The sequence below is a fragment of the Epinephelus fuscoguttatus genome, linkage group LG19 (genome assembly GCF_011397635.1).
Source record: "Epinephelus fuscoguttatus linkage group LG19, E.fuscoguttatus.final_Chr_v1".
Classification (NCBI taxonomy): domain Eukaryota; kingdom Metazoa; phylum Chordata; class Actinopteri; order Perciformes; family Serranidae; genus Epinephelus; species Epinephelus fuscoguttatus.
Genome location: NC_064770.1, coordinates 40058680 through 40085687, shown reverse-complemented (window position 1 = coordinate 40085687; position 27008 = coordinate 40058680). Strand labels below are relative to the sequence as shown.

General features: G+C 42.3%; 3 protein-coding genes across 5 annotated transcripts in view; 2 read left to right on the top strand and 1 right to left on the bottom strand.

Moving 5' to 3' along the window:
• The window catches only part of tanc2a (tetratricopeptide repeat, ankyrin repeat and coiled-coil containing 2a), a 31790-nt gene extending 23872 nt beyond the window's left edge, over positions 1 to 7918 (top strand). The window contains exon 26 of the mRNA XM_049562503.1: positions 562 to 7918. Coding sequence (XP_049418460.1) covers positions 562 to 2395 — 1834 coding nt within the window. The 3' untranslated portion in view covers positions 2396 to 7918. The remainder of the gene's footprint in view (positions 1 to 561) is intronic.
• A 3848-nt stretch (positions 7919 to 11766) lies between these two features.
• On the top strand, positions 11767 to 18143 carry pex12 (peroxisomal biogenesis factor 12). 2 transcript variants are annotated; one of them, XM_049561133.1, is made up of 4 exons: positions 11767 to 11990; positions 13458 to 13582; positions 15058 to 15593; positions 17302 to 18143. In XM_049561133.1, the coding sequence occupies exons 2-4, from the start codon at positions 13460 to 13462 to the stop codon at positions 17729 to 17731; spliced, it is 1089 nt and encodes a 362-aa protein (XP_049417090.1). In that variant the 5' UTR covers positions 11767 to 11990; positions 13458 to 13459; the 3' UTR covers positions 17732 to 18143. The 2 variants fall into 2 exon arrangements, with proteins under 2 accessions (XP_049417090.1, XP_049417089.1); XM_049561132.1 differs by having other exon boundaries at positions 13455 to 13582.
• A 3481-nt stretch (positions 18144 to 21624) lies between these two features.
• hdac5 (histone deacetylase 5) overlaps positions 21625 to 27008 on the bottom strand; it is a 65379-nt gene continuing 59995 nt past the window's right edge. For both annotated transcript variants that reach the window (XM_049561040.1, XM_049561039.1), the window contains one exon: positions 21625 to 26935. In XM_049561040.1, coding sequence (XP_049416997.1) covers positions 26896 to 26935 — 40 coding nt within the window. In that variant the 3' untranslated portion in view covers positions 21625 to 26895. The remainder of the gene's footprint in view (positions 26936 to 27008) is intronic.

Below are 27008 nucleotides of genomic sequence, written 5' to 3'. Positions count from 1 at the left end.
TCTCGAACACAAAGTACCAGTCTGTGTGGGTTCATGAGATTTTGGGGACGAGGAAACTGGAGTTGGTCTTCGCATTTGGCTGCTTGCCCCGCCAGCGTTCAGCGTCACATCACGCTGCTGTTGTTTGTATCAGAGTATAAATATGTGTGGTTGCCATCGCAAAGAACTAACAAAAGACACTGGTGTCAGTAAAAAAAAAACTCTTCTATTTGACGAGTTGAGGCGGAGCTGTCGCCGCACCTTCACTTGTCGCCGTCTTCCTCATTGTTGTTCTTACGTGCTGGTCGCCGTTCTTTCTCTTTCTTTGGCATTAAATATCAAGAACACTGGTATGCACCTAAGGTATTGAAGAAAAACCAGTGCCGTCATGTTTTCAGAATTTTGGTATCGACTTGGTACAGAAGTATTTGTTCTCATGACTTCTCTAGAACAGAAAGTTTTAAGTATTCTGGTTAGTTTGGATCCCCAGATTCTCCCTGCGTTGATTATTGCAGCACTGTCTTTATGTCATCTTCTGATATCGTACCTCTGTCTTTGCTTCTACTCTTCCTCACCACGCAGACAGTTCCATGCCGCCCTGGAGGACCTGATTGAGGCGAGCAACCTGTGCCCAACCAACCGGGAGATCCAGCGGCTGTTGTCCCGGGTCAAAGAGGAGTGTCGGCAGGCTGCACAACAACAACAAGACTCTCCCCCTCCTTCATCACATCGTGTTCATCAACAAAACGTGGCCGTTAATGAGGCCTGGAGCAGAGACTCAGGCTGTCTGCAGGTGCAGGACAGGGAGGGCCTTACTGAGGAAGAAGACGAAGAGGAGCAAAGGGAGGAGGGGAGTCACAGGGAAGGAGATGCTCCTCCTCCTCACTCCTCCTTCCACCCTCCACCTGTGGTTCAAAGTCTTGACACCCACGGCCGCCCTGGCATGCCATCATCCTCCTCTCTTTCCCCCACTCACCTATATCGTCACCTCCCCAGCCCCACCCACTCCCCGTCTTCTCCATGTCACTCTGTGCCTCCTCCTCTATCCTCCTCTTATCCCCATTTCAGCCCTCCTCCCTCCCCGATGCAGCATCAGCGACCCAGTCCAATGTCGGAAAGTATGCCTGCGTTGTCAGGGAATGGAGGTCACCACCACCACCACCACCAGAGCCAGGGAGGGCAGCAGCTCCACCACCTGTCCAATCAGAGATCCTTCCAGAAGCAGAACACTGTTCAAGGCCAGTGGCTCCAACCAGCCAAAGTCCAGGTCGTCAGAACCAGTCAGCCCAGTTCCTCGGCCCACTCCAGCATGATTTCTGCTTACTCCCAGTTTGGCCAATTGCCACAAGAACTGGCCGAGCTGGGGGAGGGCATTTGCCCGAACCCCCTCGACATCAGGCCCAGCCTGCAGGCCCAGGCTGGTCTGAGCTCTGCAGCTTCATATCCACTGAATGACGAAGACGTTGACTTGGTTTGCCAGATAAGGCCTGCACCAGCCTACGGGAGAGAAGGAGGAGGGGAGAGGGCGGTTGTCAATCGATTTGGCCAGTCCCGTCACTTCACTCGCAACCAATCCAAAGCAGCCTACTACCCCATGGAAGTTACCGAGTCGACAGTGGAACCTCCCGATAGCCTTCCACCGTTGCACGATTTCCAATACCAGTATCAGGGGGGACTACGACGCCCGCTCAGTGCCCACCCAACCTCCGCCCCGGCTCCTCCCCCCAGGCCTCTTGCCCACTCCCAGAGTATCAGTGTCCGTTTCTCCACCAGCAGCGGCAGCCTTGCAGGTGGGCAGCCCGGTAATCACAGCCAAGGCTTTAGGACCTCAGCCTCCGTCCAGCACATGGATTCACCTTCAGATCTGACCTCGGTTGGAGGGGTCACTGGTTACCATGACGATCTCTTTCTGATCTCCTCTCCCCAATCAGAAATATGCATGGTCGGAGGCGGGACCTATCCTGGAGAGGCTGGCCGATCATCTAGGAACACTCCTTTTATGGGCATAATCGACAGGACGGCGAGGGTTCAGCCGCAGTACCAACAACAAGCTCCATCCAGTTCAGCGTCCTGTCTCAGCCCGTCTCGCTCCTGGGCCATCTCGTCAGTGGACACAGTTGTAACCTCACCCAGCAAAGCCCCCACCACTCAAGGAGGCTACAGTCAACCCCAGCCATCCTCCATCGCCTACCACAACCGCAGCAACAACAACGCCCACAATGACAACCAGCGCGACTACTATCCTCAGGGTGAAGGCTCGGTGCACGTCGCCAGCCAGAATCCCTCCTACCTGGATGTGAAGCTGGCCCGAACGCTGCCGGTGATTCATAGCTGCTCAGACAGACCCAGTGACAGACAGACGGGCCCTACCTCTCCTGTCAAACCAAAAAGACCTTTTGTAGAGTCCAATGTATAGAGAGGGTGTAAATGTCAAGTCAGAAATATGAGAGGAGGGTTAAAAAAGAGCGGTTAAAAAGAAACTAGTGCACTCATGTATTCCAGTAATGACTGGGACTGTGGAATAATTAGAGCCGGACTATGCTTGAAATGGACATGTATGACATTAAGAGGGGCACGGCACAATAAATGTTCAAATAGGGGTAACAGCACACTCCCTGAAGGTCTTTAAAGTGTATGGTTTTGTGCACTTGTACACACGAAAAGTTGATGTTGAAAGAAGAACAAATCCTGCCTACGTTTTTACTTCCACGCACCTTGTCAGAGGCTACGTTGAAGTTTCTGTGCTCTTCGGAATTTTTCGGAATGTGAAGCACTTCCTTCGAAACATAGTGACTCGTTTATTGTTCAGAAAAGGTAGGGAAGAGCGGAAGTTATACATTTGATATGGAACATATTTCCTGCTTACAGGTGAGGTCTGTCTGTTAACCAACCAGAGACAAAGGAAAAAAGTAAGGACAAAGAAAATGGAGCAAAAAAAAAACACAACTGAAGCCGAATGCTGCCAAAGTGCCAAAACCTGCACTTCCTCTGTCTGGCTCCAAGAGCAAGTCCCCGTAGACCCCCATGTTAAAATGTAGGAATACACGTTTACAGCCTGGTACAGAAAACAGTTTTGGTCTCAATTGCTAATTTGAACGTTCATAACAACTGTACAGGGGTGAAGTTTTATACAACTCACCTGTTTACATTTTATTAAGGTTTAAAGTCACTCAAAATTAAGGGCGTGGCCCCTTTGAGTGCCAGGCTGTCTGCCAGGCGTCACCACAGCCAATGATACCTCTTTTCCACCAAATTAGCTCTGGTTCCTGAACTGGTTCTGTCCGGGATTCTCAGAACCTTGGTGCTATCTTCCAAACCAGCCCGCAATTCCACCACCTTTGTATGGAACCATTGTAATCAAGGATGTGTCATCAACAAAGGGTGTTGCACAATGCAAAATGGAAGTTAACAGTAGTAGCAAGATGGATTGCATTGATTATTAATACTAATACTATTAATGAGACTACTGCGCACCAAGCCTTGAGCTTCCTCTCTTTCCAACCTGTAGAATATGATGCGCCTACTGATGCTGTGTCATGATTTGCACTTCAGGTTGTGAAGTTGTTTGGTTCCAGCTGAGAATGGCCTTTTCAGGGTTCCAAATCTGCGATGAACCAGTCCGCGATGCCAGAGATCAGCACTGTCGCCTGGCACACAATGCACCGAACCCTGATTCTGTCCCTGCGGGTGGTGGGCCCACAGCATGCTGCTCTGTGTCTTTGGGCGTTGCCCACGGCCCGGCCACAAGACGCTCGCTGGCAAGACTTATGGAGGTCTGGCTCCATAAGGGGGCCGCAGTGTCCCCATACCGGACGAGCTGCTCGAAGCCTGAATATTCCTTGTCATGAAGGTTGATTCAAGGTTGGTTCTTCTTGAATGGTTAGGGTTATGGTAGAATGGAGTGTGAGGTGGATTGGCAGTTTGGTGCAGCTTCTGCAGTGATGCAGACGCTGTGCTGGACTGTCGTGGTGAACAGGGAGCTGAGCCAGAAGGCGAAGCTTTGGATTTACTGGCCCATTTACGTCCCAACCCTCACCTATGGTCATGAGCTTTGTGTAGTGACTGATAGAATGGGATAGCAGATACAAGCAGCCAAAATGAGTTTCCTCTGTAGGGTGTCTGGGCTCAGCCTTAGAGATAGGGGGAGGAGTCAGACATCTGGAGGGAGCTTGGAGTAGAGCCGCTGCTCCTTTGCATCTAAAGGGGTCAGTTGAGGTGGTCTGGGCATCTCCCCTGTTATAAGTGTTCCAGGCACATCCCACTGGTAGGAGGCCCTGGGGCAGACCCAGATCATACTGGAGGGATTACATATCTCATCTGGCCTGGGAACACCTTGGGGTCCTCCAGGAGGAGCTGGAAAGCATTTCTGGGGAGAGGGACGTCTGGGGTGCTTTGCTTGACCTGCTGCCCCCGTGACCCAGCCCCAGATAAGTGGATGAAAATGGATGGAGGGTTCTGAATCAATTTATTTTTGATTGAAATTCTCAGAGCAGTTCAAAATAGGTGCAGGAACCAGATCAGAATCCATTCCATGTTGCTGGAAAAGGGGTATGAGTTGGCGCCACCCTTTCTTTCACATATGATCACTTTTGGCTCCAAAATTCAAGATGGCAACAGCTGAAAACTAAAAATTTCAAAACAAGAGTCCATGAACCAGTGGGTGACGCCACGGTAGCCACGTTATTTTGTATCATCTATGATAATAACGAGAGTTGTAAAACATGAGACGGCTCCTGCCGTTTCAAAGCACAAAGAGGAAAAGTAAGATTTGGGGAAAATCAGAAGTAAACACAAAAAAAGAGGAAGATCAGGTGGCACTCCTGACAGGTTCACAACTCTAGACACAGACATTAACTCAGACAAGAGAGACACAAACCCACCACTTTCACTTTCGTCTACTGCAGACACCTTTAATGAAGATTTTCATTTTGAGTTTGAAGTGCTTATGTGATATGACTGGAAACCTGGACACGGTCACTGCAGGATCCAGACTCTAAAACCAGTCAGATGCTGGTCAGTGACCCGGTCCCAAGCCATAGTTTGAGAAACTAGTTTGATGCTGTCATTGAATAAGCACTGGCTTGCTGTATATAAAACAAAAATAAGTGATATTTATCTTTTTTAAGTTATATCTGTATTAAACTGTATGATATTGTTTCTCTTTTACCTGTATATTCCTTTTGGATTTGCCTTTATATGTTTATTTTGAGGGTTCTTCACACAAAGTGATGAAAGAGCAGAGTCAGTTCAGCTTCGATCTGTTTTTGGGTGAACATCTTCCTGCTTGTGTATAACGGCATCGATCTTTAATGAACATTCTGTAAAAATGCCTTTCAATGTTAATGTATTTTTTTGCTTTAGGTAGTTAATCTTGTTTTTTCTATGAAGGTCTTTTGTAGTGTGTGTTGTATTATGTGTGTCCTAAAAGGTCCTAATTTATGCAAACCACAAGGATCCTTACTGAGGGCCCTTTACAGTCATTGCCATGGAAAAATAGTGCTAACACTCCTCATGAACTGGTGATCGGCTTCTCCTTCTGTCTGTAACTCAATAAAAGAAATGTGACCCTCCCCTCCAAAACAGTGATCGTCCCATCTGAACTAGGCACAGCAGAGCCGGTCAAGTTCTGCATGTTTCATAATCCTGCTGACAAACAAACTAACCGAAACCCTAACCCCCTTGGTGGAGGTAGTCAAATGCTACTTCCTGGTCACAGGAGAACTTTGCAGAAGGGTTAAAACCAAATTTTTGCCTTGTATTTCTTGAGCATCATGTTTGTAGCCTTCAAGTGCATATTTATCTGTATGTGACATTAAGAGCATTAACACAACATTAAACCACTAGGTCTGTTTGCTATGTAAAGATTTTGGAGTAATGGCGTCCTGAGCAGAGAATTAAGTCATGCTACCTCTGTGTGTTGTAGTCCGAGCTTCTCTGTAGTTTGTTGTCTTAGGTTGGTCTGGATGCACATGAATATGTGTATTCCACTGGCTAGCTCATCACCCCCGCTATGCACTGTACTCATCCGGTAGTTACTGCTCATATCTGGACACCGCTGTAACGGAGGCTTTAGCACCATTTAAGGAGTCACACCGTTAGCTGCTAGCCGCCTGCCCAGCCACTTCCATGTTGAGAACCGTGTGCAGACAACGTAGATGCTTTGAATTTTACAAGCAGCGACTTTTTGGTTTCCTTTTTAAAAATTCTCATTTTAAAACAATTTTGCTGGTCACATTAAAAAGTCAGACGGGGTAGGTGTTTTCAACTGAGTCATGTAGCTTATATTAGCTTGATTAGCTAGCTACCTACAGTTCATAAAATCATCCAGTGAAAGTTCTCATTTCAGATGGCAAATGCAGTAGTTATCAGATAGAAATAAGAAACCTGCTAACTTATTTATCTGCTTTTACAAGATTATCGTCTCAAGATTTGCTGGTAACATAATTCAGAAGTAACTTAGGCGTTTTAAATCGCGTAATGGCGCTAATATTAGCTTGATTAGCTTGCTAGCTACAGCTCATAAAATCAGAAATTTCTTATTTCAGATGCTAAATGCATTAGTTTATGGATACAAATTAGAAACCTGCTTTTACGTCTTTAATCTACTTTTACAAGATTATGGTTTCAAAACAGTTTTGCTGGGCGCAGTCAGATTTCGTAGCCATTTTCAAGCTTGATTAGCATGCTAATGCAGTGATTGATGGATACAAATCAGAAACCTGTGTACTTTTCTCATCTACTTTTGCAAGATTATCATTTCAACATTTGCTGGTGACATAAATATTTAGAAGGTGTAACGGTTTGCATTTTCAGCTGACCACTGGAGCTAATATTAGCTTGATTAGCTTGCTAGCTATAGCTCATAAAATCAGCCAATGAAAGCTCTCATTTTATCAGCATATGCAGCAGCTGTTGCATAGAAATATGAAACCTGTATTTATCAACTCCCGTCTGAAACCAGGACCCATCACTTCAAAAATCACAAATCACAAATCCCTGTAAACTGGATATTCGCTGTGCGAGGGGAGGAGGTTAGCTAACAATCACTTCAGACAGGATTCAGAGAGTGGGACTGTCATTTTTAAATGTATTTTATGCACACGAATGCCTGTTTTTTTTGTGTTATTTTTCTAATAATCAGCAGCTTGGATTCAGAGTTGCTGATGAAACCTCTGACCTCTCTGTCACGGTACAGTCTCTGTGACCACTGCCCTTATTTCATACTGCTCAGGAGCTTCCAGCCGTGAGAAGACGTGGTTATACCTAATTTTTGGGTTAGTTGTGAAGCCATGTTCATAGTCAGACGTTCTGGGTGTGGTATCTGATTCGGGCCAGTCAAAGTGATGAAGTACATTATTAGCAAGTTGATTGGATGTTTTTGACTGGTGTAAAATTCAAAGTGGGAACAGCTCGTCATAGTTCATCAGTGTTGCTTTAAATGAGCCGGATGACAGCTGTGTCGTCTGTCAATAAAACATTGTGTTGTGCTGTAAATGTGGGATGTAACCCCCGACCTGCTGAGGGGTCCCGAGCCCCGGGTTTGAAACACAGGGAAGCGAGCATTAGGGAGCAGTGTGTGTGTTCCCTGTTAGTGGGTTTACTTTTTCACTGTGTGTAAGATAAGTTAATATTTAAAACCCAGGATGGTCACAAGAAGAACATCATTATTCAACATTTAGAACAACATGAATGTGTCAGCTCATGTGAACGTTACAAAGAGGAATAAAGATGAATGAAAGACACGTGCACATCTATCACTTTGTCTCTTTCTCCATCTATCATACAGTATGGCGACATCATCTTTCACAGTCATGCACTAATTAGAAATCCATCTTAAAGCTGTATTATTTACTTATCTGCCACTTGGGGGCAGTGGAACTAGCTGTTAACCAAACAGTAATATACTATCACCTTATAAAGTCGCCTGTAGAATCCATTTGGAGTTGTGTCTTTGGCTAACTGACGAGAAATATCCATTCTCCTTCTAGTTTTGTTTTGGGAGTGGTGGAAGAAGTATTTGGATCCTTTACTTAAAGTTAAGATGAAATGAAAACTTACCTTTTAATCCTTTTAGATCACATCTCTCACATATGCCAAAAAAATCAATGCCTTCATAGTCTTATGTCAAACTCCAAGCCCCCATGAACAGTGCCGAGCTTTGAAGCAAATTTGAGTAGATTTTATTTAAGCATACCAGATACTGGACACCAAGATGGCGCCTATTCAATTCAGTGGGGTTGCTCACCTGACACATACACCAAAAAAGTTTTCTAGCTTCCGGGTTTACTTCCTCGGTGTAGGAAGTGTTTCTCCTGCTGGTTCCGCCCACGAATTCCTGCTTGGCTCATAGGCTTTATATTGTGATGACATCATTGAATTTTTAAATCGCTTTTCTCGAACTTGAGGAAAATGTTATATGTTTAAAATTACCATGGCTCAAAAACTCAAAGAGTCATAATTGACCTAGTTTGAAGTTGTTGGTGTCTATGTGGAAAATGCTTTCTGGGGACGGGATTTTTTCACAGCTGTACCGCAAGTGGCCACTGGGAAAAATGTGCTGCAAGGGCGAGTGGTTCTCCTGGAGGCTTGCAGATTTTACATAGTGGCCAAATGTGGAGTTACGTCCCAAAGACTTTCCCCCATAGCCTTACATTGTGAAAGAGATGTTTGTAAATCAGTTGATTTTGTTTTTTGTTTTTTTTGTGTGTGTGACGACCCCACGAAATGCCTAGTTTCACTATTGGGATTTAATCCGTTCAGTCCGATAACTTTTCTAAGTCTTGAAAAACCCTGGGATTAAATAATTTTATCCCAATTCAAGATGGGATGACGATTATTGTAGGTCGATGTCGATACAGTTATGCCCTGGTGTCCTCGTCAAAAAGCCACTGAATTTTTTCAGTGGATTTTGGATTTTTGCAGAAAATAAGCTCTGTAGCAAACAAACATTTATGATACTGTTGGGAATCCAATAATAGGCGTCACACGGAGGCACCAGATTGTAGGGAATCTACTGGTATTATAAAAAGCAGGGATGCCATTTGTTGAAAATCTATAACAATACTCTGTGTCATGTGGGGACACCAAAATGTGACCTAGGCACCAGTGCTGTGTTTTACATGGCGGCACCATTAGTTAAGCCTTAACACAGGCCTGACCTCGTAATAGATCTCCAATTAAAGTATCAAATTGGCTATCTGAAATAAGAAATACTTATTAATTATGATGATTAATTATATTAAATTATGTGACTTAATTTACATTAAATCAGCTCGTGGGGCACCATACCCAAGAAGGGAAAAGTGATAGCCAGTTAAGATATCAGTCTTAAAAAGTTCAGTAAACTATTAGTTTGGAATTTTGATTAATACTTGAAATAATAACCATAACCAAATTTAATAGTAAAGCTTGAAGGATTTCTGAGTTCTTGAAGCAGCAGAGGTTGACTCTTCATTTACTCTTGTGCAACATTAAACAGACAGCAGGTATGATTCCAAAAATATATTTATTCATAAAGTAAGCAAAGCAAAACACACAAATTCTAACTAACTATATACAAGCAAGTGTGTGTGTGTGTGTGTGTGTGTGTGTGTGTGTGTGTGTGTGTGTGTGTGTGTGTGGGTGGGCGAGAGAGAGAGAGAGAGAGAGAAAAAGACAAAGGCAGGTGTGGTAATCAAAGGGCCACATGGCCTACAAAACAAAATGGCTGACAACAGAGAACTACAAGATGGCCAAATCAAAGCTGGCTTCAGGTCGGGGGAGGTGTTTGTCTGATCGTGTGGTCAGAACAAAGACAAAGGAGAAGAAGCAGGACTTTGAGATGCCTCTTTGGGTGTAGCTCAGTTGAAAGCAAATTTGCAAATGAGTCTATGAGAATATGATTTGAGCTGCAAAAGGTGTCTGGGTTAGTGCAGAGGATGTTTAGTTGCATGCAAGACGTTGTCTGTGAACAGCATTGGCAAACTAACATCATTTAGCTTTTGGAGAAGCTAACTAATCAATGACCTGACTGCAAACAATCACAACAGTAACTCAGTGACAGCATTAAATCACATACAAGTTAAACAGTCTTGCTTACTCTGTAAAGCTGTGATGAAGCAATGCCCAGTTGTTACTTTACCAATCCTTGCTTGGTTGGTTTGAGGTGTGCTGCTTTTGTTAGCCAGCAGAGGAAGGCTGGAAAGAACTGTGGTTCCAGGTGCATTCTTTGTTGTGTCCTTGTTATGAAGGTGCAGATCAGAGGAAGCCGGTCGCTCGGGGCTCATGCAGAGTTAGACGCTGGGGTGCTAACTCAACTTGGCTCTCCTTGTTGCTGGAAAGTTAGTTGCAAACCTTGTGTTTGTGCACTAACTTCCTGGTGTCAGGTTATGGCCCTGCTGTGGGCATGCAGGCCATGGTCCAGAAGAAAGAGAGACTGTGAGCAGTTGACCCCCCTTTGATGGTTCGGGGGCAAGGAGCAAGGGTCTGAGCTGGTCAGAGCCCAGAAGGAAGGAGGAAGGCTGTGTGAGAGAACAGAAACTTCTCTTACAGTTTCCTGGTGACATCACAAGAGTGTAAAAATGACTCAGTTCCAGGTTTTAAAGCTCATACCTGCACCTCTCTATGGGCCCCACAATGTGGAAGATTCTGGTAATTTCATACTGCAGAAACTGGGCTTTTTTGGCTTCATGTGCCACTTTTATTTATTTAGCGAATGCAAATTTCTCAAGCCAAGTAGTAGCCTCTTGATCTATACTGTGGAGGGAGACTAGACCTCCTTTTAGTCTTTGGAGAGGGCAGGCTTCAATAATATGCTCCATGGTTTGCTGCTCTCCACAAGCACACAGTGGGCTCAGGCTGCTCCCCCATCTGTGGAGGCTGGCCAAGCAGGGACCTTGACCAGTCCTAAATCTGTTCAAGGTGGACCACTGTCTCCTTGGGAGGCTGGTGCCAGTTAAATAGGACAGGGAGCCAGGGGAGCGGTGTTGAACGAATAGTTCCAGTTATGATTCGCATAGTGGAGTTAGGTTGGGTGTCTATGTGGTGTGTGTGGGGTGACCTGGACCAGACAGGGCCACAGTATTCTGCTGCATAATATGACAGGGCCAGAGCTGAGGTGCGCAGTGTGGGGGCTGCTGCGCCCCATTTTGCACCTGCAAGTTTGCAGAGGAGGTTGTTTCTGGATTTCACCTTTGCTGCCGCTGAGCAACTTTCATAGGAATGAACGCGGTCCTGCATCTAACATTGTATCCAGGCCTCCTGATAAATCCATGTCAAAATCCAATCATTTTTAGATGTTGTGTGTTATAAAACAAAGCTTTGAGTTTAGGCAGGTAACTGTATTTGTCTGTCAGAGTGGTGATCTTAATCTGTGTATTTCCAAAAGTGTCAAAAAGTCACCACGGAAATAAATATTTATTAGTTGAACTCTGTGTGTCTGTCTTCCAAATCAGAATGTGATTAATAGAATCTGCAGTTCATATTTATGAACCTGTGTGGAGCGTTAGTGTGATGTCACTGTCAAACACTTTTTCTGCTTGTTTTTTTTTTCTTTTTTAAACTTTATCGTACAGAAGGCTCTGCTGGGACTTCTGGTGACGTGCCGGACATCAGTGTAATTTCTACAGTTATTTACCACAAACCACCAGTCTGTTGTTACAGTCAAAAAACTGTAGTTCGCACTGCATCATGGGTAATTTGGGTGTTTAATAAAATGGAGACTTCAGGGTAAATCCAGTAGGTGGCGGTAATGCAGCTTTGCGGGTGCCTACCGCCATTAGAAACCAGAGAAGAAGAGGAAGCGGAAGAACAACATGTGAATGCGGAAGTGTCGGTATGTGTGCAGAGCTCTCAGCATGGCGGCAGGTTAACTCCAGATGAACACATGAACACATGATGAGTCTGTGTCTGTGATGGTGTTTTAATGTTCACAGAAACACGCGGTGGTTTTAAATGACCGTGTGATGTGACGGAGCCGGAAGAGACGTCACGAAGCAGCAGCTAGCATCAGTGCTAGCAGCTAGCAGAGGAAGGTAAAGTTTATGTTGTCTTAGTTTGACCACAGAAATAAATCAGATATTAATGTGTGTTAGCTTCATTTAAATCTGTCTCAACGTTACCTTTTAGAGGTAAAAGGTTGCTGTTCTTGAAGTCACCTGGTTTATTTGAACATGGAGTTAAATAAAGCTCAGTGAACTTTAACCTGCTCTGCAGCAGTAGCAACAGCACAGTGTGAAAACACTCTGTTCCAGGTTAAACTACTGAATTATTTAAAGGTCTAATGTGCAGGGTATAAAGGGATATATTGGCAGAAATAGAATGTAAAATGCACAACTTTGTCTTTAGGTTAAAATCACCTGAAAATATAAACCACTGTGTTTTCATTACCTTAAAATGAACTGCTGATTACATAGTGATGATGCAGCAGTGAGAGACTGATACGGTACAACAACCTAAACAAATATCAGTTTCATGGTGTCACAGAATTATCAGTCAGAATGACCCTTAAAGAAAACAGAAAGGTTATTGTTGGTTGAACACACGTTTTATTAATAAAAACTCAACCTTGAAACATTTTGTTAATGAAGTTTGTGTAAAAATAACTCAAAGGAGAGATTCTCCATCAATCTGCATATTTTCAGATAAGCAAATGTACATGGTAGGATAACCATCAATTTAAATATCACAGCACTACACAGCAGGGATGGGGAAATATATAATAATAATTTAGACGATATTAATAATAAATACTAATATTGCAGAAACAAATTAAACGTTTGGTAGCTTACTCTAATAATAAAATCAGTTTCTTTTCCAGCCTGCTAGAAACATTTTGCTGCACTGAAAATGATGAAAGTTAGAAACTGTATCTTATTATATAAAACAGATGTTGACACAGTTTGCCTTCAGAGACATAATTTAAAACATAACCTATAATTGAATTAAATGTTTATTTCAACCAAATCAGAGCTGGTGGTTGTTGAAACAGTGGAGAAATGAACTAAGGCCGATTTTGTGTCTGAAGTTTAAATAAAGTGTAATATATGATAAATATTCATCAGGTGTAAACAGGAAGTGGGCGCCATACTGTTTCCTTTGTTGAGAAAATGGAAGCTGAAAAAATTCTGTTGAAAACAGCAAAACTATGATCAAATATAAACCAAGATTCTGCTGCTGCATTTCATATTTCTCAGCCCAGATGTCTGTAGTAACATCGTTTGTTTCTGACTGGCTGCTGTGTAGTTTCCTGTGTCACAAAAGCAAATGCAACAGCCCCTTTTTTCTGTTTTCTCTCATCATGTGGGACCAGTTTAAAAAGTGCAAACAAAATGCATGATTTTGGGCATTATGAAAATAAAACTGGAATAAAAACAGTGGTAAGAGTTTGATCTGTCAGAAAAATCCATGCTTAGTTTTGAACATAATGAGAGAGACAAACCTGAACGCCTTTCCTCTGAGTGTTTCACTGCTTATCCTCTTGTGTCGTTGTTCTGCAGCAGCCATGGCCGAGGCCGGAGCCCACCTGACCTCCTCCGCTGCCAACGAGCAGCCGTCCATCTTTGAGGTCCTGGCTCAGGAGTCTCTGATGGAGGCAGTCCGACCGGCGCTGAGACACGCTATCAAGGTGAGCGAGGGTTCACCTTCATTTGGATACTAATTCTGACCAAACTTGGCACAAATGTCTGACAGGATAAAATGATGAAACACTGAGTTCAGGGAAAACTAACTGAAGAGAGTTGTGACTCTTGAACACAAATAGAAGCGTCTGCTGTCTACATGCTCGTCAGCAGCTGTCAGCGTCCGTGTTGAAATATGAACAGACCATCTGTAGGGTCACACTGTTCATGATAAAAACGGACTGATGTATGACTCTGTGGTTCGTCTTCAAAATGCGTTTTATCATATTTCTGCCTCGACTGACACATTAAAGTCAGAGCAGACACCACTACATGAAGAAGAAAGTATCTGATCCTCAGCACCATCGCTGGGTTTTAACTTTTCTTGTTTCTGATAAAAAAAAAAAAAATTCATTCAATGAATATATGCATAGCGGAGCAACATGCACACTTTTCACGTGTTGATGCAGCTTATGGAGAAATTAGTAGTGTTTGTGTTGGTGTAATGAATCTGATACAAACGCCACAGAATCGTCACAGAAAACTGAGCTGAGCTGAACAGAGACGGAGGTCGTCATGTGATTCATCATTCGGCCCTGATTGTTGCTCTACAAATAAACTTCAGCCCTGTTTCTTAAGGCCCTGACACACCAAGCCGACGGTCGGCCGGCAACCAAAGTCGGGCCGTTGGTGAGCGTCTGTCGGCCTAGTTTTTGCGGTGTGTTCTGCACCGTCGGCACTTCAGCGTCAGCGGCTTTTTGGCCGATTGAGCATGTTGAATCGGCAGTGGAGCTTCTCTGTGAGAGAGATCACTCTGATTGGCTGTTCAGGTTTTATTTCCTTGCCCCTGTATCGAGTGAATCTGCCTGTAGTGAAACCGGGGCTAACCGGTGCTTCCTCCTCAGGCTCCACTTCACTCAGCTGCCCCACAGACCCGCTGCTTCTTCCCACTTTAACCTGAATAACAAACCGGAGCTAGCTGGGAGCGGCTAGCGGAGCGTTAGCCGCAGCATGACCGGAGGGAAGCACAGCCAGTTAGCCTCCGCTAGTCTCTGAGCTAGCCCCGGCTCTCCGTTTGGATCCAACCGGAGCACCGAGCCCTGGTTTGTTATTCAGGTTAAAGTGGGAAGAAGCAGCGGGTTTATCGGGCAGCTGAGTGAAGTGGAGCCTGCAGAGGAAACACCGGGACCGTCTGGATGTAATAGTCCGTGGAGGTGCTGCGGTGCTCGGCTGCACAGATAGGAAACCCCTCGGCTGACAGGATGTACCACTCTCTCACTCCGCTCTCTCTCACGCAGGCGCAGAACGTATGTGCTACTTGGCCGTCGGATGTAGTCCGTGTAGTGTGTTCAAATGCAACTGACACAGGGCGACGTGAGGCGACGTAGACGACGCAACAGTTGGCTTTCGTCGCCGCTAGTTCTTTGATGTCGGTTTGGTGTGTCCACACCTTAACTCCTCTCGTGTTTGTGACTCATTCCAGGTTCTGGCGGAGTCCAGCCCGTCCCGCTTCGGCTTCCTGTGGCGACGCTTTGATGAGCTCTACCTGGTGCTGGACCTCCTCCTCCAAAACCACTTCCTGTCTCACTGCAGCGCCTCCTTCTCTGAGAACTTTTACGGCCTGAAGAGAGTTTCAGGAAGGCGAGTACTTCCCAATCGCCTGGGGTTGGACAGGAAGTCACAGTGGCGCTCTCTTCTTCTTCTGTGCCTGGTGCCGTACCTGCGGGCCAAGCTGGAGGCGACGCTGGCGCGGCAGAGGGATGAGGAGGACTTCTCCATCCGGCTGGCGCAGAGCCGGGGCCAGAGGTTGTACCGGGCAGCCGTGGCTGCATACCCGTACGTCAGCTCCGCCTGGCAGGTCTGGGTCTTCTGCCAGCAGCTTCTCTTTATCTTTGGAGTCGCCAGGACCCATAATCCTCTGCTGTGGCTGGCCAGGGTCAAACTGGCACGACTTAACATTCAAGATATCAGAGACATGGAGCTGAAGACCAGGACACTCGGACGCCCGGCGGAGGGGAGGTACGTCTCAGATTTAACACACTCAGTGTTCTCACCTTCTCCAATCATCTGTCTTTGAAGGGACAGTTCACCTGTTTTACCTGTTTGTCAGTCAGATAGTTTTGGTGTGAGTCGTCAAGTGTTGGAAATATCGTCCATAGAGACGTCTGCCTTCTCTCCGGTGTAATGGGACCAGATGTCACTCGGCTTGTGGTGCTCAAAGCGCCAAAAAAATCCATTTGAAAAACTCAACATCAGTGTCTCTTTGCAGAAATAATGACCCGTTTGTAAAGATAATTCACAGACCGTGTTGTGAGCAGTTTCATGTAGGAACTACTTTCTTTCCACCAAACTACACCCGCAAACTGTATCACTGCGCAGAAGGAAGCCTTTGCTCATGAACGAGATGCTTGTGACAGCATGAGTTGTAAACATTACTGGCGTCCTCCTTGGCTGAGCTGTAATGTTAGCTAGCTTAGTGACGCTAGGTGAGCTAGCAGTAGATGCACTCTTCCTTCTGCACTGTGCAGTGTTAATTTTGGCAGCCATTTTGGATTTTGAACGTATCTGTCTGAGTTATGAAATGATTCTGTTCCTCTGTCTCTTCCTCTTCCTCGTCTCAGCCGCATTGTCTTCACTGAGTCTTGGTCAAACGTCTCTAAAGACTCTGACGGAGGAGAAAAGCAGAAAATCGAACTTGCTCCAAAATTTTTAATGACGGACAAAAGGTTCAGACTCAGTGTGTGAACATGACACAAAGGGAGGTTTTATTTATCTTTAGACGTGCAACAGTTTTGGACAAAAAAGAAAACGGACTCAGTTTGCAAATGCCTTAAGTCTTAAGACAAACAATACTTCTAAGTGTCATATTTTATTTATTTATCCTCCATAGTTTTAGTCAACTTTTAGCTATTCCTTACAGTCAACATATTTTTATGCCTCCGTGCCGGCGGTAGTCAACTGAAACTTACATTTCATCAGACTTTTTAATATCAAGATCTATTTTTTACTTGTCAACATCCCGTCTTCGTAACACTGAAAAAAGTTGTTAATGGCATAATGGCAAGGCTTAACTATACAGACCAGTGAGCAGTGATAACTAGCATGTCTTTGGGGTCATCAGGTGGGAACCTCTTTTCACCAGTGTTTCATCTAGTTGGTCCCACAACACCTCCAGGAGGCTAGACAGTGATCTCTGGCGTCCCAGAGACACTCCCCTAATGCCAGCTCTCACTGCTCCCCACACCAACCCAACAACCTCCTTTACCTTACTTACACATGGCTTTCTCAGCCCAAACAGCACTGCCACCTTCAACCAAACCCAGGCTCCGTTCATGCGAGCTCCAGGTAGAGACAGTGCTGATACTACCTTTCCTAGCACATTCACCACACTCTATTTCACACGCTACATAGCATGATCATAGTTTTTATCAACAACATTAACACTGGCGTGATGATACTCAAGGGAATAGTTCCTATGTGAAACAGCTCACAACAAGGTCTGTGGATTAGTGGAAGGAGACGTATTTCTGATTTTGGGTGGACTGTCCCTTTAAAGCTCACAGACAGCAACGGTGTTTTTCTTCTGACTTAAAACTCTTGTAACAGAAACCCTCGAGGTGAAACAAAGACAAATTTAGGTGAAGAATATGTGTAGTAAGTGTTCTTCCCAGTGTCAGACAAAGAACTTAAATCCATCACCCATAATGCATTGTGCTTCTGTTTGCAGCCTGGTTCAGAGAGCATGGTGGCTGATGTCACAAGCAGCGCATGGCGTGGCCGTGTCCCTCTCCACCTCCCTGTCACTGGGTGTCTTCTTCCTCCAGTTCCTGGAGTGGTGGTACTCCTCAGACAACCAGAGCACCGTGAAGGCCCTCACCTCCCTGCCTGCTCCTCCACCCCCCCTCCACCTGCGGCAGGAGCAGGACTTTTCATCCAGCTCAGCCAATCACAGCAAAGAAACTCAGCTCGACTCCGACAGCAGGAACTGTCCGCTGTGCCAGAAGCTTCACACAAACGCCACGGTACTGTCCACCTCCGGCTTTGTCTTCTGTTACCGCTGCATCTACATGTACGTCAAAGCCAACCGCCGCTGCCCCGTCACCGGCTACCCCTCCGAGCCGCAACACCTCATCAAGATCTACTCACCTGAGAGCTAGAGCACGCCACCGAGCCACGTGTTCAGACTTCCTGTTCGGCTACAGACTTTGTTAGGAAGAAAGAAGGACCTGCGGTGATTCCTGCTGATTTCAGATGTGATGCTGGAATTCTCTCTGAGCTCACATCACATTTAATATTGAAAAGTTAATTCTGAAATTGTTTCCTTGGAGGTACCGAACTGCAGAAACTGTACAGTCGTCTGTTTGCAGCGAGGTAGAGGCAACAAACTGAGCAGCTGAGGCGGGCGGCGGCAGGCTGCTGATTGGATAGTTGGAGTTTGGTCCCTCTGAATGTGATGAACTGATGCACGTGATTTTTTTATTGTCTGATTCCAGTGTTTGACTGAGAACATTTAACTTTGACTACTTTGATTAAAAAATAAATAAATTGTGGTTTCAACTAATGATTTGACTTATTGATGATTGATTCCATTATTTCTCTAATCTTTTGGTTCATAAACTTTTGACGACATGCTATACTAGGATGTTATTTTTGAAAAATTTGGCGACATGCTATACTTTGACGTTTTTCATGAAAATTTTGGCAACATGCTATACTATGATGTTTTAGATGAAAAATTTGGTGACATGCTATACTATGATGTTTTAGATGAAAATTTTGACGACATGCTATACTATGATGTTTTAGATGAAAAATTTGGCAACATGCTATACTATGATGTTTTAGATGAAAATTTTGGCGACATGCTATACTATGATGTTTTAGATGAAAAATTTGGCAACATGCTATACTTTAACGTTTTTCATGAAAATTTTGACGACATGCTATACTATCATGTTTTTTAGAAAAAATTTGGCGACATGCTATACTATGATGTTTTAGATGAAAAATTTGATGACATGCTATACTATGACGTTTTTTATAAAAAATTTCATGACATGCTATACTTTGATATTTTAGATGAAAATTTTGGCGACATGCTATACTATGACGTTTTAGATGAAAATTTTGGCGACATGCTATACTATGACGTTTTTTATAAAAAATTTGGCGACATGCTATACTATGACGTTTTAGATGAAAATTTTGGCGACATGCTATACTATGACGTTTTTTATAAAAATTTTGGCGACATGCTATACTATGATGTTTCTTTTTTTGATTTGGCAACATACTATACTATGACGTTCATGAAAATTTAGGCGACATACTCTGACGTTTTTTGTAAAAAATTTGGCGACATGCTATACTATGATGTTTTAGATGAAAAATTTGGCAACATGCTATAACGTTTTTCATGAAAATTTTGACGACATGCTATACTATCATGTTTTTTAGAAAAAAATTGGCGACATGCTATACTATGACGTTTTTTATAAAAAATTTTATGACATGCTATACTTTGATATTTTAGATGAAAAATTTGGCGACATACTACACTTTGACGTTTTTCATGAAAATTTTGGCGACATGCTATACTATGACGTTTTTTATAAAAAATTTGGCGACATGCTATACTATGACGTTTTAGATGAAAATTTTGGCGACATGCTATACTATGATGTTTCTTTTTTTGATTTGGCAACATACTATACTATGACGTTCATGAAAATTTAGGCGACATACTCTGACGTTTTTTGTAAAAAATTTGGCGACATGCTATACTATGACATTTTCTTTTTTAATTTGGCGACATGCTATACTATGACGTTTTTCATGAAAATTTTGGCGACGCTATACTACGACGTTTTTTATAAAAAATTTGGCAACAGCTGTACTTTGACATTTTCTTTTTTAATTTGGCAACATGCTATACTATGACATTTTCTTTTTTAATTTGGCGACATGCTATACTATGACGTTTCTTTTTTTAATTTGGCAACATACTATACTATGATGTTTTTCATAAAAATTTTGAGACATACTATACTATGATGTTTTTCATAAAAATTTTGAGACATACTATACTGACATTTTAGATGAAAATTTTGACGACATGCTATACTATGAAGTTTTTTGTGAAAAATTTGGCGACATGGTATACTTTGACGTTTTAGATGAAAATTTTGACGACATGCTATACTTTGACATTTTAGATGAAAATTTTGACAACATGCTATATTATGATGTTTTTCATGAAAATTTAGGCGACATGCTATACTATGACGTTGTTCATGAAAATTTGACGACATGCTATACTTTGACGTTTTAGATGAAAATTTTGACGACATGCTATACAATAACGTTTTTCATGAAAATTTAGGCGATGCTATACGACGTTTTTTAGAAAAAATTTGGCGACATGCTATACTATGACGTTTTTCATGAAAATTTAGGCGACATACTATACTATGACTTTTTTATAAAAAAGTTTGGCGACATGCTATACTATGACGTTTTTTATAAAAAAGTTTGGGGACATGCCATACTATGACGTTTTTTGTGAAAAATTTGATGACATGCCATACTATGACGTTTTTTGTGAAAAATTTGACGACAGGCTATACTATGTTTTAGATGGAAAATGTTGATGACATACTACACTATGACGTTTTTTATTTTTTAAAATTTGGCGACATACTACACGACGTTTTTTATTTTTTAAAATTTGGCGACATACTATACTATGACTTTTTTTTTAAAAAGTTTGGCGACATGCTATACTATGACGTTTTTTATAAAAAAGTTTGGGGACATGCCATACTATGATGTTTTTTGTGAAAAATTTGATGACATGCTATATTATGACGTTTTTTATAAAAAAAAATTGGCGACATGCTATACTATGACGTTTTTTATTTTTTAAAATTTGGTGACATACTACACTGACTTTTTTTCAAAAAAATTTGGCGACATACTATACTATGACGTTTTTCGTGAAAATTTTGACGACATGCTATACTATGACATTTTTCATGAAAATTTACACTGACGTTTTTTATTTTTTAAAATTTGGCGACATGCTATACTATGATGTTTTTAATAAAAAAGTTTGGCGACATATTACACTGTGACGTTTTTCATGAAAATTTTGACGACATGCTATACTATGTTTTTTTTTAAAAAAAGTTTGGCGACATGCTATACTATGATGTTTTTTGTGAAAAATTTGACAACATGCTATACTATGATTTTTGTGAAAAATTTGGTGACATGCTATAATATGACGTCATTCATGAAAATTTAGATGACATACTACACTATGACGTTTTTTATTTTTTAAAATTTGGCGACATACTATACTATGACTTTTTTATAAAAAATTTGGTGACATGCTATACTATGATGTTTTTTGTGAAAAATTTGGTGACATGCTATAATATGACGTCATTCATGAAAATTTAGATGACATACTACACTATGACGTTTTTTATTTTTTAAAATTTGGCGACATACTATACTATGACTTTTTTATAAAAAATTTGGTGACATGCTATACTATGACGTCATTCATTAAAATTTAGACGACATACTACACTACGACGTTTTTTATTTTTTAAAATTTGGTGACATACTATACTATGACTTTTTTATAAAAAGTTTGGTGACATGCTATACTATGACGTTTTTTATAAAAAAGTTTGGTGACATGCTACACTATGACGTTTTTCTTGAAAGTTTTGATGACATACTATGTTATATTTGAAAATTTTAATAACATGCTATACTATGACGTTTTTGGTGAAATTCTTAACTATATACTACACTAGTACTCTCTATGCAATTTTCAAATGTCATATTTTTGAAATTGTATATGACATACTAATCTGAATGAATCTAATTAATTTTTAAGACAAACTGTACTACGACATTTTTCATTAAAACTATGCTGGTTAGCTTAGCTTAGCATAAGAGTGGAAACAGCCCTGCTCTGTGTTAAGGAGTTGTGCAGGTGATGGAAGAGAGATTTTGTTTCGTGTTCTGCAGAGAGTTGGGAAATACAACAGTCAGTGAATTGCTTTATTGAGTTTCCAGACAAGTTTAACAACAGGCCCACTTAAAAAAAAACAACAAAGAAACAGATAATCAGGATCAACGTCACAACATTACAGTGAGAGTAATAAAAAAAAAAGGGCTTCATTAAAATGTCCACAAACCCCTGAAATTAAATTGAGTGTGAAGAATCACAAGAGTCACCTTCTTCCCTTTTTAAGCTCCTGCAACACAATTCATCAACAGGAAATCAGGACGAGAAGAAAAAACAGGCTGAAGTATCATCATCAATAATAGTCACAGTAATAGATTGCTCGAATAGCGTGTATTGCACATGTGTACACATATATGCACTTTATATACATGTGAGTCTGCAAGATCTAGACACATGTTGTTTCGTCGCAACAGGAAAGAATCTGGAGAAAACGACAGCACGGACAGAGAAGAGTCAGGAATGTGCTTGTGATCAGTTCCAACCAAAACAGCGTTTTCCGAGTTTTCAGTCACGAGCTGGACGAGAGAAAGGTGACAGAGAGAAGGAAGGTCCCCCCTCGAAAAGAGACGGAGGTAAAAGAGACGGAGAGAGAAGGTGACAGTGAACCTCCTCTGTCGCACCAAGAGTCCAAAAATACCCCCCCACCCCCCCGACACCGCGTCATAGCAGGACACTACATTTACACCACAGTATCAAACATATCAAGAAATATACAGTATTAACTCATGTAGCAAAATAGTCTGTGTGTGTGTGTCAAAGTGTGCGTTTCACCTCAGTGTGTGCGTGGGTGGAAGCAACAGTGATGCTGCGCAGCCTCTGGACTGAGGAGGACATTCATCATCATCATCATCATCATCATCATCAGACTGTCAGCACTGTTCATGTTTCAGAGTTTTCACTGTGCTGGTGCAGACGCTCCTCTACGTGCTGAACTCCAGTTTGTCTCAGAAAAAAAACCCAACCAAACTGAACAAGCAGCAACTACGGCCGGACACAAGCTTTTGTAAAGGTTTTCAAAGGAAGCTTTGAACGTCTGTCGTATTTCGAGATGTCATCACCAATTAAATCATTTTTTAAAATTAATTGTCTTGGCAACAACAATGACTTTTTGAAGAGTGGCATCTAGTGGTGGTGAAGATTGCAACCAACTGAAAACCCTTCTGCTCACCGCTTCCTGTCTAACCATGAAGAGAACCCACAGCTTCCTTCCTTTGTGTGCAGCAAACAGTTTCCTGACTGCAGGGAAAATGTTTTTTATTATTACTATTATTATTATTAATGCTGAATGCCAATAAATATGAATGAAAGAAGAATATTTTATTGGATAAAAACATTTTGTGAATTTTGAAAATGATTCCATCTGTCTTAAACAAAACTAATTTTGACTTTTGGAAAAACAGGGCCCAAGTTGTGATAAACCAGAGTTATGATAACAGCTGTATATTTTACACTGCAGTTCCTCTAATGGCCACTAGATGCTGCCGCAGTGAGAGAAAAAAGACCAAATTATTCAACCGACAATTTAATTTGAATTCATTTTAATTGAATTTGTTGGTGCTTGTTTAATATGGAATTCAATTTAAGTAAAAATTAAATAAATAAATGCACAATTATTCCTATTAAATAAATGAACATGGCTGTGAAATAAATAATGAAGTAAAAAATATATAAATGAGTCAATATAATTCAATAAATATATAAATAAATACATACATAGGATATCATTTGCCAAAGGACTATTACTTATTTTAAGGGACTTTTATTTCCTAATTCCACATTTATTTCCATTTGATTTATTTAAATAAATATTTACTTCGGTCTGAACAACAGAATCAAACCAAAACAACAGCACCAGAACTGAACTGAATCACAACCTGTTATTAAAAGAGCTGAGAGATAAATGTGACATTAGGAGGTAAAAGTTCTCCGTAATAAATAAAAAAAAAAACATAATTTATTTCTGGAAATTAAAAAAAAAAAAAAAAAAATTTATTGATTCATTTATGGACTCATTATTTATATTTTTATATTAACATTTATTCATATTATAATATATATATATTATACATTATTTGTCATAAACATTAATTTATTCATGTATTTATTTATTTAATATTGACTAGTTGGTGTTCCATACATTTAAACGCAGCTGATAAAATCCTGGTAGTTGCTGCTTGTTCCTCCCACATTTGATGGTAAATTTTTGTGTCATCGCTGTAACCCCGCCCCCTCCCCGCCCCCTCCCCGCCCCCCCAGCCTGAGGCGCTGCGTTCACTGACTGCTGGTATGATGGACAAAATGGCCTTAGTGTTTACATCAGTACAAAAAGACGACACTGAGCTCAATAAATCAATCAATCAATCAATCCTCTGTCCATCCACCTGACAGGTAACACACACACACACACACACACACACACACACACACACACACACACACACACACACACACACACACACACACACACACACACACACACACAGCGCTCACCCGCACCTTTAAAAGCTCCATGATGATGTGGTGCTGTGACGCTGCCTGCTGAAGGCTGGACGCTGTCGGTCCAGTCACTGCTGTCCTGTCAGTGTTGTATTGCTTTGAACAGATGAGACCCAGAGGTAGCAGCGGCAGCTACAGGCTCCTGGGAGACGGACGCTTGTGAGGTTTGAAGAGTGTGTCGGCAGAGTTCGCTGACTGATGTCGCTCTGCTGAGTTTCTGTAGATGTGAGCAATAGAGTGGTCCAGCTCTGAGGCTTCCAACAGAGAACAGTCACTAACGGCCTCGACTGGGAATTCTTTGTGAAAAGTGACGCTGGAGAACACGTCACGTCTCTAAAGCTGTGCTTTAAGGGGACAAACAGCCGTTGATTGTGCGGCTGTATGGGCGGGAATTTGATACAAGATGGCCGCGGCCGTATCTGCGATACTTTGGCCTCAGTGTTTGCACAGTAGGAGGAAGTGGAGACGTGTTGGCCATCTTTACATACAGTCGTTGGTTTGGAGTTTTGGTCGACTCGTCAGAAGCTTGAACAAACTTTTACATTCAGGTCAGACGTGATTTCATTACTATTAGCACACTCTAGGTTTTTTATGGTAAATTAGTGACTTTCACTTTTGAGAAATTCTATTTTTTTTTTTTTTAAGATTTGCAATGTAATAATCTTAGAAAATATTCAGTATTTTTTTATCATAAAAATTTGACATTCATTTTAGAGAATTTCTGTTTTTTCTGTAAATTTCTGACTTTTGTGTTTTTTTTTTAAATTTGCAACTTTAATCTGAGAGAATTTCTGACGTATTTTGTAAATTTGTGATCTAATAATCTTAGATAATTTTCAAGGAATTTTATCATCAATTTGTGATGTTAATTTTAGAGTATTTCTGATTCTATTGAAAATTTGTGATTTACTAAACATAGAGAATATCTGAGTTTTTGTCATTTGCACCTGAATCCTGGAAAAAAACAAACTATCAAAATGTACTCGGACCTGACGCAGAACGGCTCGTTAGCTCTGATCCAGGAACAGTGAACCGTGAACGACAAGTGGATTAAAAGTTTGTTTCAGCAAGAACGATGAAGAAATGAGTTCACAGGAAGGAAGGCAAACTTCCTCTGAGTCACCCCGTTTCTCCTGAACCGAGAGACGTCCACCTGGTGGGTTTGTATTTTTAACTCCGTCTCTGTAACAGCTTCGTGTAGTTCAGCGGTCGAGGCTGTTGGACTACAAAAACGCATCATCACTGGACCAGCCTATTTACCGAGTCGTGACCTTTGACCTTGGATAACCTGCCTTTCTGTAGTCGCTGCTGTTTGCCTGCGGAGAGCAGCACTGGTCCTGCCAGAGGAACTGGAGCTCACCACTCACCTCCAACAACAACAACCACCACTACGATGACATCATCCAGCCACCCTCAACATCTATTAACAAACAAACAAACAAACAGGTGGCGGTCCGACGACCTCAGACCGTGTGCTTACTTCCTGTCAAACAGCTCAAACCTTTAAAACATCAAATCTCCAAATAGAATATATTCAGAACTCCAATCTGATTGGATAAAACAATGTTTACATATATATATATTTATATTTATATATAGAATATGATTTTTTCTTTTTTATACAAAAAGAGATTTTGTGTTTTTTACATAGACGTATGTACAGAGATAGAAAAGTGAGTCTGCTGTGACGGCGCCGTGGACACGACAGGAAACAGTATTTACACCAAATAAAAAAACAAAGAAAGAAAGGAAGGAGGGACGTGGTGGTCGCTGTGGTGTTTCAAAAACGTGCCACAATCCCACAATCCCCTTTACAGGAAGGGGCGGGGCTCAGGTCACATGACTGAGTGAGTGAGTGAGAGGAGTGATGAAGGGTTGGTTGACGTGATGAAGACGCTGAGACGGGCCTGATCCTGAGACACTCGCGCCAGCGCCCACAGAGTCTGGCTGAATATCATTATTAAAGTGACGTTCATATTCAGCGGAGACTTTGCGGGACGTCCCGGCGTGTTCTGATGGCTTTAAAGTCTGATGGGAGGAGCTTTGATGGATGTGTGGTTACATGGCGGTTCTGCCCTCGCCGTCTCTGTCGGGGCGCTGACGGTGACATGAGAACAAATTAAGGCATCCAGACGAAGAAACAAAGACTCAAAGATGAACTGACCGACAGCAGTGTGTGTGTGTGTGTGTATGTGTGTGTGTGTGCGCACATCAGTGTGTTTCTTCAGTCCTGATTGGCTGGTTGGTTGCTGAGGTGCTGCGGCGGTGGCGTTTTGTGGATCGGACGGTTTTGTTTTTCGTTAAAAAAAGGCACCTAGTTCCTCCTCCTCCTCTGTTCATTGTCAAACTCCTCGCTCGGCCTGTCTCTGACAGACGGACGCACAGACAGACAAGAGGACAAGTCGTCCACTTTGCGTCTGGTATTTTGATGGGTCATCGTCCCGCTGTGGAAACAGAGGAGTCGGGACAGACAGGTGTGTGATGAAGCTGTGTACAGGTGCTGACGTATGACCCTTCCTCCTCTGGTTTCCATGGAGATGCCAACAAGTCGTCTGCTCCTCCTCGGGTCGAGTAGAAAAGAGATGCGTCTCTGTGTTTGTCACAGTCCCCACCTCCTCCTGCCTCCATAATGTCCTCCTCAGCGGCACACCTCCACTGTGTTTGTGTGTGTGTGTGTGTGTGTGTGAACACATGGAGGAAGAGGAAAAGGACGAGGAAGAGGAGGTGCCAGCAGGAGGTGAATGTGGAGTTCTTGTGTGGTTCTGGTTAAAGCTCCTCCTACAACACAGGCTCCTCCTCCATCGGCTCCTCCGTGGACCTGAAGGCGACAGGAAATGATGTCACGCATTTAAAATCTAAACAAGGCGTTAATGGGCTCAGTGTGAAATGTC

What these genes read in the sequence shown, in the direction of transcription:
- pex12 (XM_049561133.1), top strand. Translation starts at nt 13,460, where the DNA reads ATGGCCGAGGCCGGAGCCCACCTGACCTCCTCCGCTGCCAACGAGCAG. An exon ending in CGCTGAGACACGCTATCAAG is followed by an intron (nt 13,583 to 15,057) that starts GTGAGCGAGGGT and finishes GACTCATTCCAG; the next exon opens with GTTCTGGCGGAGTCCAGCCC. An exon ending in GGACGCCCGGCGGAGGGGAG is followed by an intron (nt 15,594 to 17,301) that starts GTACGTCTCAGA and finishes TTCTGTTTGCAG; the next exon opens with CCTGGTTCAGAGAGCATGGT.